General features: G+C 48.4%; 1 protein-coding gene across 1 annotated transcript; it reads right to left on the minus strand.

Annotated features, from left to right (window-relative positions):
• Positions 1-10,414: 10,414 nt before the first annotated feature.
• On the minus strand, positions 10,415-11,589 carry LOC123101375 (protein DETOXIFICATION 27). The gene is made up of 4 exons (XM_044522860.1): positions 11,433-11,589; positions 11,192-11,304; positions 10,983-11,069; positions 10,415-10,909 (listed from the first exon to the last, which is right to left on the minus strand). Exons 1-4 carry the CDS (start codon positions 11,587-11,589, stop codon positions 10,862-10,864), a joined length of 405 nt encoding a protein of 134 aa, XP_044378795.1. The 3' UTR covers positions 10,415-10,861.
• Positions 11,590-13,110: the final 1,521 nt, after the last annotated feature.

Raw genomic sequence — 13,110 nt, forward strand, 5'->3', positions numbered from 1 at the left:
TAGTTTACTCATAGATTTTGTCTCGGTGGTCCCTTAATTACCGGCCTCACTTCAGGCATCGAGCAACATCAACTTGTTCTAAGTGCACTGCAGTACTTGTGGTAGAGAGCAATGTGAAAGAATCAGCTTACGTGTGGTAGAGAGAAGTTCCGTCATTTTTTTTTCTAAGTGCACTGCAGTACTTGTTCCTTTGTGCACCATAAGTAAAACTCGCTAATTTTATGAAAATGTATCATGTCACTGTCCGTGACTCTCTCTTTTTAAGTCCACATTCTGTTGGTGGCTCGGTTAACTCCTAGGGTTTTAGCAGTTATGTATAAAAAACATAGAAAAGCCCGGCGGAATTAACTTTGGATTTTCTGCATTTAACTAAAAAAACCATAAAGAGTACAATTCATTATTGAATAAACTGAAATGGCAGTTTATTTAGAAATTTGGAGGAGTTGTTCTATGGTTTTTTTAGCACAAAAAGTCTGATTATATAAGCAAAAACAATTGTTAGCTTTTAGATGTTGTGGTGGTTCACTTGGGGGTATGTGTAGCAGTTAGCAAAAACAGAGGACTAAAGTGCTCTGTTTTGGCAAACCAGTGCATGCATGTCTGTTTCCCAGTGCTGTTTGGAGCAGCAGCTGGATCCTTCTTGTACTCCTAACATAGCAGGTTGCTTGTACTTCATGTTTGACAGTTTGAGTACTTCTTGTTGAAGGTTGCTGGTACTTCATGTTTGAGCAGTGAACATGGCAGGTTAATTTCAGATATGACACTGTTTGGACATTAATTTGAGTAGATGAACATTTTGTGGTTCTGCTAGGACTTGCTCCAGATTTTTTAACCCTAGGATTTCTTTTCTTTTAGTTCTTCTCTTACAGAAAATTTACTGAAAATTCAGAAACTTGGAGTAACCTGTGGACCGTACTTTTGTGATCTCCTACTCCTGAATTTTCATGTCACTTGTGCTATTGCCAAGCATGACATGGCCATTTTTTATTCTGTTTTTGATGGAGAGAACAACCTATGAAGCTGTATTTCTGAAATGTGGTGATGATCTTATCTGCAAGAATGAAAATGATGAGCTATGTTTCTAAAATGTGGTGATGATCTTATCTTAGCTGTATTTCTGAACTGGTAGCTAAGTGTATTACTTGTGATGATGCTGCTGCTGCTGCTGTACTACTTGTGATGATCTTGCTGCTGTACTACTTGTGATGCTGCTGCTAGTTGTGATTTTGTCAAGTGATGCTGCTGCTACTTGTGATCTTCTAAAATGACCCCTTTCTCCTAAAACGTTGATTAATTTCCGTTTCGGTTGAGAAATGGGGCACTCCTAGGTCAAGAAAATTAGCAAAGGTCATGCCCAATTTTCTTGACCTAGAAGGTGCCCGATTCTCAACCGAAATAAAAATTAATTTGCTTTAGTGGTTGGATTAGTTTAGTGTTTTTTTCCCACACTCAAACACCCTTGCTTGCCATGTGTGTGAGAGAGATAGTGAGAGGAGACAAGAAGAAGGGGGTTAGGAAGATGTTGCCTGCTCATCAAAGCTAACCATCTCCCCCTTTTCACCCCTTTTCCTTTGTCTTTTGTGGGTTGCAAGGAAGCTACTGTCTTAGCTAGCTTAGCTTGTGCACAAATCCTAGTGTTACAATCTAGAAAATTAGCCTGCAAAGATGAGGTCCCATGCTGGCTGTACCACTGCATCATGCAACAGTGCCTTCAAGGTCCAAGGCAATATCACAAACATCATAGGCAATTTGACCAAACTCACAACCTTGTATCTTTGCAGCAACCAACTTTCTAGACACACCCCTCAAGAACTAGGTTACCCTAAGAACGTGGACTTGGACCTTAGCAACAACCCACTAACAGGTTCTATCCCAAAACACCTAGGCAATATCACAAACATCTCTCAATTGTTCCTTGACAATAACCAACTTTTTGGCGACATTCCTCGAGAATTAGGTTATTTGGTCAACTTAGAGATCTTGTTCCTTGACAATAACCATCTTTTTGACCAAACTTTGTTCCTATTTATAGAGAAACATGGCCAACAACGATGAGGCCAGGGGTTCGGGCGGCAAAGAATTCTGGGAGCTGTCCCAGGAGATGGAGGAACAACCTCACTTGTATGAGGACGCCGCCTTCCCCACCGATCCTGAGACCACTGATGGTACCGCCGAGGATGACCCCACTGATACCACCACTGATGGTGCCGCCGAGGATGCCACCACTGATGATGGCGGCGCACGCACAGATGGCAGCCAACCGAAGAGGCAACAGAAGGATCGGCGCCCGACCGTGCTCTGCACCCTCAAGGAGGACGTTACTGAAGTGGACTCCAACGGGAATCCAGCGGCGCTCGAACGAATAGTCAAGGGGTACTCGCTTCAGCTCGGGTGCATTCTCCGGAGCACCGTCTCGATCAACACCGAGAACCTCCGGCATCCTGACCGAGGGAATTTGCGCAACCTCCTCTTCACGAAGCTGCACGAACGATACAAGTTCCCCGCTGAATTTGAAAACACAAGCCTCAAAGGGAATAAAGTGAACAATGCTGCCCTCACGAAGATGAGCACGACCCTGTCTACTTGGAAAAGCAATGTGAAGAGAATGATCGAGAAAGGTGAGAGTTATGAGAAGATCAAGGAGAAAAATCCTTCGATCATCGAAGATGACTACAACGACTTCAAGATCAATTGCTCGAGCACCGCAAGCTCCGAATCAAGTAAGTGGGGGAAAGAAATGCGGGAGCTGAACTTAGGGGAACACACACTCGGTCCCGGCGGTTACAGAGTGGCGGAGCCTATATGGGACAAGGAGGAGGCGGACCGTGCCGAGCAAGGCCTACCGCCCCTCTTCGATAAATACGGTGACAAGCAGACCAGGAACTTTGTCAGGGCCCGGTACAAGAAGGACCCGAAAACAAAGGAGCTTACCACGGATCCGAAGACCAGGGCGCTTGAGCTTGTTCTGGTAAGGAATACACCCCCGCGTAATTAGCTCCATATGGTTGCATTCTAATTAATGAAGCCAAATTTCTAAATGGTTCACATTCCTTCCGCAGGCGACTGAAAGCAGTAGCGCGGGGTCGACTAAGAGCAACCCTTGGGACACCACTCTAAATAGGGCGTTGAATGTAATGAAGAACAAGGATAAGCTCAGTAAGCCGACGTCAGCTGGTCGTGTGGCCGGCAAAGGCTTGTCGACAAAATGGTCGTCATACTATAACACTGGTGGGCGAAAGGAGAAAAAGACCAGCTCGGAAAGCCAGGCGCGCGAGGTTCAAGAACTCAGGGCATAGGTGGCGCGGATTCCGGAGATTGTCCAAGAGCAAGTGCAACAACAACTCGGAGCGACGATCACCGCCATTGTGCCTACCTTGATCCAGGGGATTAGTGTGTGGATTGCGGGCGGCCAACAGGGGCCGCCCCTGATTCCTAGCTTCACGGCCAGCAACTCACAGAACGCGATGGCGGGGCCATTGGTGTCTCCGGCGGAGGCGGCATTGGTGTCTCCGACGCCGGCACGGGAGCTTAATGCACCCGGGTGTATGTCGGCCGGCACCTCTGCAGCAAGCGGCCCCTCCGTCAACTGCACGCCCGCCGTTGGCGGTGCCTCGACATTAGCCGAGCTCGACGCCATCATCACGGTAACTAATTAAGCCTCTCTCGGCCGAGGACTTCATCTCCTTGCCTTTGACTGGGCATCCCCGACGCCCTACATGTTTTCGCAGGGCGTCGCCGACATTCCGTGCACTCTCCTGCACTTCGTGAACAACGAGTTGGTCGATGTCGCCAAGGGCAAAATCGTTCAACCGGGCAACCCCTTGTTCCACGGTACCCAGATGCCACCCAACTTGTTTAGGGTTCAACTGGTTCGCGTGCTGCCAGGTTGCGACGAGTTGTTACCTCCGATTCGACCCGTCGGGGCCGATGATGATGACGTGATGACCCTCAACGCTTGCCTGAGCTGGCCCCTGCTTTGGCCGAAGAGCCAGATTCGTTTGGGTGCGGGGGACACCACCCCAAAGACAACACCGCCAGTCGTGCCGGCGCCAAGTCGGCCCCATGGCAAGACCGCCGCAACGGTGCCGGACATCCCTATGCCACTGGATCCAAACATGCATATGGCACAGGATCAGAACGACGACGACGACGATACATTTGCCAACGTCGATTAGTACTTTGCCGATCATGGGTACGGTGGCGACTTCATGGGGCCTCCTTCTCAAGAACCCAACCCAACAAAAGACGTGCGCGATCTAGCTGGTACCACGGAGAAGCCAAGTTGCAACAGGCGTCGTCTGCAGTTCAGCTCTCAGGAGACGCCTCCAGCTGCCGACTTCACCGAGCCTCAGATAGGCGAGGTGCGAAATATGATCAGCCCCAACACACTCAAGAAGGCGGTCTGTGAGCAGAACTCGGTCCCATTACAGGAGAAGAAGGCACGCAAAAGAAAGACTAATAAGGGTGCGGGCCAGCCGGCACCGAGTACAATCCGTGCTCAGGACGGGCCACCTTCACCTGAGGATATCTCGAGGAGGGTGCACGTGGCGGGTAGGCCGATGCTATCGAGAAATATGCTCGATGCTGCAACCGGTGCTATGCGGAGTCTGCATGACAGTGTTCTTTCTTTGGAGAAGCGGCGTCTCGGAGAGAAGGATGTGGCATACCCGGTTTTCGCGGCCAAGGTGCCAGAGGGCAAGGGCTTTGTGGATAACTCCATCGGGGGTACGATCGTCCTGCGGTTTGATGACATCCACGCTATGTTGAACCTTCATCTGCTGCACTACACCTTCGTTCGGCTATTTTCGCTGAGTATGGAGATGCGGATCATTCGCGACAAGACCCCGGACATCGTGATAGTCGACCCCTTCTACATGCGTGCCAAGATCTTGGGCAGCGCTGGGGACCGGCAAGTCGCGAGTTCTTACCTCGAAGGCGTCATTCTGGCAAACCAAGATAAGGATAACTTCCTCGTGCCTTACTTTCCCGAGTAAGTCCTCCCCTCAACCGCCCCGTAACATATGAATTCTTAGATTTCGATCGTTTTTCTTTTAATATTCCGTGTTTTCTGCAGTGACACATGTTGCACGCTCATCCTCCTAAGCCCCAAATATTCCATGGCCACGTATTTCGACCCGGACCGTCAGTTGAACGTAGACTACACAAATGTCAAGAAGGTTCTTGATGATGTTCTCCCCGGCTACGTCAAATCTAGAGGCACCTTCACCAGGCCTATTCGTAAGTACGGCAAGCACGTGTTCTCCCACAATACGATGTTCTGCTGCGTCAAGCAGCCGCCTGGCGGTCAGAAGGGTGCCTACTATGCCATCCATCACATGCGGGCGATCGTACGGGACCATCATCAACTTCTGCTACCGAGTAGACTCAAAGATTGGGCCGCGAGCGTGTCGGCAATCCAGGACGCGGACATCAGACAAGAATTCTTTCGCATCCAGTCAGAGTTTGCAGAAATCATCCATCAAGATGTCCTTCGTACCGCGGGGCAGTTCTACCTCAGAAATCAACCGTCCAACAGTGACATCGACACAATCCTACAAATGCAGGCTGACAACGCCCGTTCTTTCATGACTCCCACGATAGACGGCGGCTTCATCCACGCTCCGGTCCCTTGAGTCTCATGTTGTAATTAAACTTTAATGAACTTGTAGTATGTCTCTTTGGTTTCGAGAGTCGTTCAACTTAAGATGTAATCGATGCTATTAATGTCTTGCTTTTCTCTTCCGATCGTTCTGTTGCATACTTATATATTGCTTATGTATTGTCTGTGAATTGGTAGTAACGTTTCGTTTGGCTACTGCATAGCGATGCCGTGGTATGTCGTGTACAAGGGTAAGGTTCCCGGAGTCTACGACGACTGGGAGGAGTGTCGGAGACAGGTTCACCGATTCAGCGGTAACAGTTACAAAGGGTACGCCACTAGGGCCGAGGCCAAATCTAGATACGCCCGCTATCTAGCGGGAGAGGGGAGGGAGCGTTGGAGGAACCAGATGAAGACGAGTTTCATCGTGATGATGCTCATCGTGATGACTGCAGCTCTCTTCTATGTGATGATAGTTTAGATGATCGATATCGACTTGTAATGTGAAGACAAACTCGCGGTCTCGAGACTTGTAATATAATGTTCTATCTTTGTTCGGTCTTTTCAATTCGGAGACTAATATGATGACTTGTATTCGGAGACTAAAATGATGAATTGTATTCAGAGACTAATCTTCTATTGTATTTGATGAATCTGTTGTTGATGTGTGTTGTCTATATTTTGTCCAATTATACATTTTGTAACCTGTGCAAAAAACAGAAAATAAGAAAAATAAAAAAAACCTAATATTCATACTAATGACGCATCACATCATAATGCGCCATTAGTATGCCAAAGGATACTAATGGCGCATCATTAAAGAGTGCGCCATTAGTATGTCGAAGTTACTAATGGCGCATCTTGCTGTCGTGCGCCATTAGTATGCCAAAGCACCTGGGTATACATGACCCCCTGGGAGGCATACTAATGGCGCATCTGGGGTGCGCCATTAGTATACCAGGTGCGCCATTAGTAAAATATACTAATGACGTGCTACTAATGGCGCACCACTAATGCGCCATTAATGGCCAAATTAGGTGCGCCATTAGTAGGCCTTTTCCTAGTAGTGAGATACCGAGGCCAACTTGCTACGATCATTCAAAAAAAATGAAAACAAAGATATAATACTCTTTCCTTACAACTTCAAGTGAGTGTTACTGTCTTGTGCATATTCGGTTTCCCTTATATATTAGTCCAGGTTATAGTAATATAATTGATGAGTTATGCATGCGTGTGCAGTTTCCACTATATTCTCCTAGAGATTAGGCTTTAGCAGGGAGTAGTAACCGTCTTGGACTCTAAACGAAAAGATCCCCAAGAGTATGCGGACATGACTGAAATCCTCAAGAAGTAAGTTAAATCGATCATTATCCACCATATCAGCAACTTTGTTCATTTCCTGATATCAAGTAATTGTTTTCTTTGTCCGGCAGGGTTTGGAGAAAATTCACCAGAAAAGTTCCGGGACTGCCGAAGGAGCTGGAATTTAGACACCCGAAAGTAAGTACTATAGTAGCATGTTCCGCTCATCTCCTAGTGATTCAAGCGCTAGTTTCATCAATACCATTTAGCATTCTTGCTTATCAGTTTGATTGACCTATATTTCTTGTAAAGTGGTTGTGGCAGGAACAAGGGAATGATTTCTGTGGATACTACGTCTACGAGTCCATCCGCCACACGACCTGTGAGCGGGGCGGGTACTCTGACGAACAATATGAAGTACGTAAATAACAACATTCACAATTTTATTTTATTACCATCATTTGTATTGAGTTTCATTCATTCATATATATATATATATATGTATTGACCCCCTTCTTCAAATTAGATGTTTCGGAAGCGGGATGAACTCCTAGCACCAGCTCGCATGCGAGCAATTCAAGAGGAATTGGCGGCATTCTTTCTTGACCATGTGATCGCTGAAGATGGAAAATACTATGTGGACCATGAGTCCGTATGATTATATTTGTAAGAGATAATTATTGTATATATGTAGCCGGTAGTGTCGGATAGATATATGAGAACTTGTTGTTCGACCAATCTCTCGGAGAAGGAGAGGTGGTCGATATCACTTCTCTCTGTATGCATATATGTTCATGACGATCTTCTGTTTCCTTCGTTTGCTTACTAGCTAACTAGTGTGTCTAGTCCTCTCTATACGTATGTATAGTACGTAGCGTCGACCAAGCACGGACATAAAAGAGAACACTTCTCTCTATTAATTATAGCTAGCTAACATAATATATGAAACACCTAAATTAACCCTCCAAAACCCCCAACCCCCCCCCTTTCAAAACAAAACAAAAACCCCAGCCACAGAAATGCTGACGCGTGGATGCCTATTGGTCCTGGTTGGTGCCACCAACCGGGACCAAAGGGTCTCCTGCCTGGGCTCCGCGCACAGGCCACGTGGAGGGCCTTTAGTCCCGGTTCTGGATTGAACCGGGACTAAAGGGGCAGGGCATTAGTACCGACACTTTAGTCCCGATTCAGGAACCGGGACTAAAGGCCCTTACGAACCGGGACAACAGGCCCTTTTTCTACCAGTGTGCTCACGTGCAAGCCCATCAGGACGCCTGTCGACGCCAAGCAGAAGCCTTCGGCCACCGACGGCGCTCTCCTCACCGACCCTACTAGCTACCGGAACCTTGTCGGGGGCCTGTAGTACTTGACGCTGACACGGCCCGACATCACCAATGTCGTCTAGCAAGCGTGCTTGTTCATGCACGCCCCGCGCGACACTCATCTTCAGTTCGTCAAGCGCATCCTTCGCTACGTCCGCGGCACGACTCACCTCGGCCTCCGCGTCCACCGTCGCTCGCCATCGCATGACGTGGTCGCCTACTCCGATGCGGTCTGGGCCTGCTGCCCCGACACGCATCGCTCGACGTCCGGCTTCTGTGTCTTCTTCGGCTCCAACCTCGTCTCCTGGTCGTCGAAACGCCAGCACACTGTCTCTCGGTCGAGCGCCGAGGCGGAGTATCGCGCGGTCGCCAACGTGGTCGCCGAGTCCTGTTGGCTTCGCCAACTACTCGCCGAACTTGGCCGACCACCACCGCGCGCCACTGTTGTCTACTGCGACAATGTCAGCGCCGTCTACCTTTCGGCAACCCGGTGCAGCACCAGCGTACAAAGCACGTCGAGATCGACTTGCACTTCCTCCGGGATCGCATCCGGCTTGGCGACGTCCGCGTGCTCCATGTACCCACCTTGTCTCAGTTAGCCGACGTGTTCACCAAGGGGTTGCCCTCCGTCCTCTTCAACGAGTTCCGGACCAGCCTCAACGTGCTCACCGACCCCGTTGGGACTGGGGGGGTGTGTGTGTGGAACCCCTGTCACGTTGCCACTCCACCGGCTGCACCGAGTCTTCAGAATGGATCACTACCACGGCGCACGACCGCCTGCCTCCGCAACGGCCGTAGCACTTCGCACGATCCTCATGCTTATCACGATTAGATAGGGCTCAATCGTTGTACCTGTATGTATATAAACCCCTGTAATCGTTCAATGTGAATACACAAGAGTTCACACTCATTTGTCTTCTGAACTGGCAATTTGCTGCCGATATAATAAGAAGAAGTAAACAAACACAAACTCTAGGTCTTACAAGAGGTTGGGGTTAGGGTGACCCACACCAGGCTCTGGTTCTGGCTCGTTTTGGACGTCGGCAACCCAGCGGATGGAGACCATCGGTTGCAAGATATCTTGCTTAGAGCAATTTTAGCTGATCCCTAAAAGGTAGAGAAGTATCTGACCGGGTAAAGCTTGGTATAGTATTTGTACTTCACTAAATTTTAGCAGGACCTAGCCAATCCACTAAATATAACGGAGTACAATTTTATTTTTTCTAACTTATGCAATTCTAGTTTACATTGCAACTACATATTAGCACACATATGAAAATTAACCATAATAATGAAGACAAATTGATACAATATTCCCCGATATGTCATTACTAACGATATTACATGGCCTTATTGTACAATGTAGTAGAGGCAGAGCAACGCTTGTTAGAAAGATGAACAACGATTACTATATAAGAAGTGGCAAAATATATCGACACGAAAACATGAATCAAGCTAAGTTCTTTATATATATATAATCAAGCCAAGTTCGGTGCTTGTGCTTTGGACTTCTTCGCGTGCTTGCGAGTAGTTCTAACATGATCTCTCTTACCTTCTCTTTTCACATGAGAGGTAAGAGTATATAACAGATCTGAGCCATTGATTTCATTAAGTAATGGGTCTGAGTAACTCTTACCTTCTTAGGGCATCTCCAACGCTCCAACGTTGACCCGCAAATTCTTTGTTGCATCCATCCGTGCACCGGGGGAAGGGCAGTCCGTGGATGCGGAAGGCGGTCATCCAACGTTGCCCGCATACAATTGAAGCCAGGTTTCAACTAACGGGACGAAATTCATGCAAGCACGACGGGTTTTCATATAAACCAGAGCACATTCATTATAATTAGGACATTTTTCGTATAAACTGGACGAAATTCATTACATTTTGGACAATCTTTAACTAAACTCTACGGTAAACCTAATCTAAGTGATCACCGCCATCTGTTCCCCATGTCCAGCAATGAGCCACGAGAACTGAAACTCCAGCTCTTGCCTTCACCTTCTTAATGAATGAAAACTGAAAAGTAGTGCTGCTATATTTCATTAAAAAAATACAAACATTTCATGATGGCACATATGAGCCAAATACAGAGGATGGGAAGTTGAAGAAATGGTACAAAAAATAAGGAAAAAATCGAAAAAAAACTTGAATATATATTTAACACAAGAAAAGAGGATTATTATATGGCCTTATTTGTCTCAAAGTTTCCCCCTAATCTCTTGTTTCATGTAAACTACTTTGTGAGGCGAATAGGTACTTGTGCCATGTCCATCTTGGTAGTACATATTTTTAGAAAATGAGGATCACCCCGAGTCTCTGCATCATTGTAATGCACACAACTTCATTAAAGTTAAAGTACGAAGTTCAAGTACTAAAGTACAACAAGTGCGGATAACGTGAAAATAGAAATATATGCCTACACACATAGCCTAATATTTGAAGTCCTATGTTGCCATCTCTCTTAATTGCACCCATAGTCCATGAGCTGCCGTACTTCCGCATGGTGTAGTAAGGATCACGTACGGGTCCATCTTGGTACTACATGATGTTGATTCAACTAAAACTTCCATTCAGAAAATGGCCATCTAGGATAATCTTCATCAACCGCTCCTTGAGATGAGGGCATTGGCACTCCAACTCATTTCGAGCCTGCCCATCTTTGGATGTGTTTACTTGCTTTAGAGGCCTGCATAATTTCAACAAGTCAATGTTATGATGACTGATTGACTATAAAACCGAGGGCCGGACAAAGAAATGACCTCTTCGTCCCAATCACATCGCATGGTAATATACGCCAGAATGAATGTCTGAACTGCAGTGCCACCAATCATCCCTGCCCAAATCCCCTGCAAGGAAAGATGATCTAGTAGTAAGTATGGAGACATGTATCTCCACAAGTACTAATTAACAGATACTCCTTATATTGAGGAATGGAGGGAGTATTAAGAATGGTTTGTAGGGAGCGTACAAGAACTCCCAGATTGCAACCCAGCAGAAGTCCAACAGGAAATCCAATGATGTAATAGCTTCCTACGTTTATATAAGCCACTAGTGCTTGGCACCCTGATCCAACAGCAACTCCTGAAAATTGTCACACACACGCATGCACATACAGAGAAATCTTCAGTTCAGCATTTCGTTTCTATTCTGATAAGATTCATCGCAAATTCAGTGTCACCACTATGTGCAGGGTGGAGAAGACAGAGTACCTGAAAGGACAGGTTGGACGCCATTTAGGAGGATACTAATGGCCAGCAGAACGGAGAGGTTGTCCACGGCGTCGATCACAGCTTTGCTTGATGAAACGACGAGTGCCGCAGCTCCATCCAGCACGAGGTGCCCTGAGCGTGACACCACCCCAATCATGCACTCAATCAAGAATTCAAGACAAGGGGATAAAAAGTCCTGCCAAGGAAATGGATTTGCTTTTCTATCGAATCATATTCTTCGGACCATTCTGAAAGGGCTACATTCCTAACCCGAATTCAAATCTTGACTTACGATCTACTTGCCAAAATTATGCACTAAAATCTGGCATAAAATGGTGATATAGCTAGGTTAGTAGTATGTTCTTGACTGATGCGCCTGGTTTTTCACGTTACAGTACGATGTTGATTGCTTTGTTCCTTCTCGGGTTTGCATCGCGCCGTAGTTATCAGCCTCTTTGCAAGGTTCTCCACTTCTCTGATCTGCTTTCAGTTTACACTTTACAGTGGATTCGTACATCTGTCCCACTTTATATTGCACTTGCGTCTACCTTCGCTGCTCCTTTCAAGTTCAACACTAGATGCATGAATGGCGTGTGCATGTCACAAATTTCTCTGCTCCATATGCGGCTGCCTTTTGGAAAGAGGGGATATCTTATAGTTACATGGCGTCACTGATGATCTGCTCCATGAATCGTGATCCATGAAGAAAAACTAATGAAACTAATGGCGCTCCCTTCCCCTCCCTCCCCTGTGGCGACGCCACCCGCCCCCTCCTTCCCTCCGGCGGCGACCTCGTCTCGTGTGGCATCCTCCCCCTCTTCTTCCCCGCGGTCTCCTCCCTGCTCCTCCTCGGCGGCGCGCCTCGCTTCCCCCTCCTCCCCGGCTTCCTCGCCTCGCTCCGTCCTCCTCGCTCCTCCCCGGGCCAACAGGTTTTGGGCGCTTGATTCGAATGGATCTGGGTCGGACTCTGAGGCGCTTCCTTCCCCTCCTCGTCCGGTCCTTGAGGGCGGCCTTCCCATGGCTTCGGCGTCGGTCCGTCGGCGAAAATTCGCTCCTGGCGGGCGGGGTCGGTTCGTCGGGCCCGTGGTGGAGGAGGATGGCTGGCGCCGCGTTTCCTGGGGGCGCCGTCGTGCTGCGGCCTGGTCTCCGGCTCGGGCGTCGCTGGGCTTTGGTGGGGTTGGGGGCGATGTCGCCGTCCCCTTCTCCGGTGGTCCTCCTCGCCTGTTCGTCTTCTAGGGGTGCGGCTCCGGCTTCTCCGTCGGCGGCGGCGCCGGCGCCTGCCCTAGATCTGGAGCTGGGGTTGGTGGTGGAGCCTACATCTGGGCCGCGGGCCCTTGTGCCATGTGATGGGCCTGGTGGGCCTGGTTCGGTCCCTGCCTTGGCTTGTGTGTATGTTTCCCCCCCTCCCTTCTTTGGACTCTGGGCCGCGGTTGGCCCAGGCCCAGCCCCCCTTGGTGCCGTATGTCGAACCGGGCCTGGCTCGGACCGGGTATATATGGATCCGGAAGGGATCGATTCCCCCATTTCTAGGGTTCCCTGCCTCCTCCTCCGATCTGCATCGGCGCCGCCTCCCCATTCGCTCCTTCGTCAGATCTGCTCCTCCTCCTCCCCTTTCTTGTTCGTTTGCGGCGGTGGTCGCGATGGACCGCTCGCGCGGGTCCTCCAGCAAGGCTGTCTC

The sequence above is a fragment of the Triticum aestivum genome, chromosome 5A (assembly GCF_018294505.1).
Source record: "Triticum aestivum cultivar Chinese Spring chromosome 5A, IWGSC CS RefSeq v2.1, whole genome shotgun sequence".
NCBI classification, from domain to species: Eukaryota; Viridiplantae; Streptophyta; class Magnoliopsida; order Poales; family Poaceae; genus Triticum; species Triticum aestivum.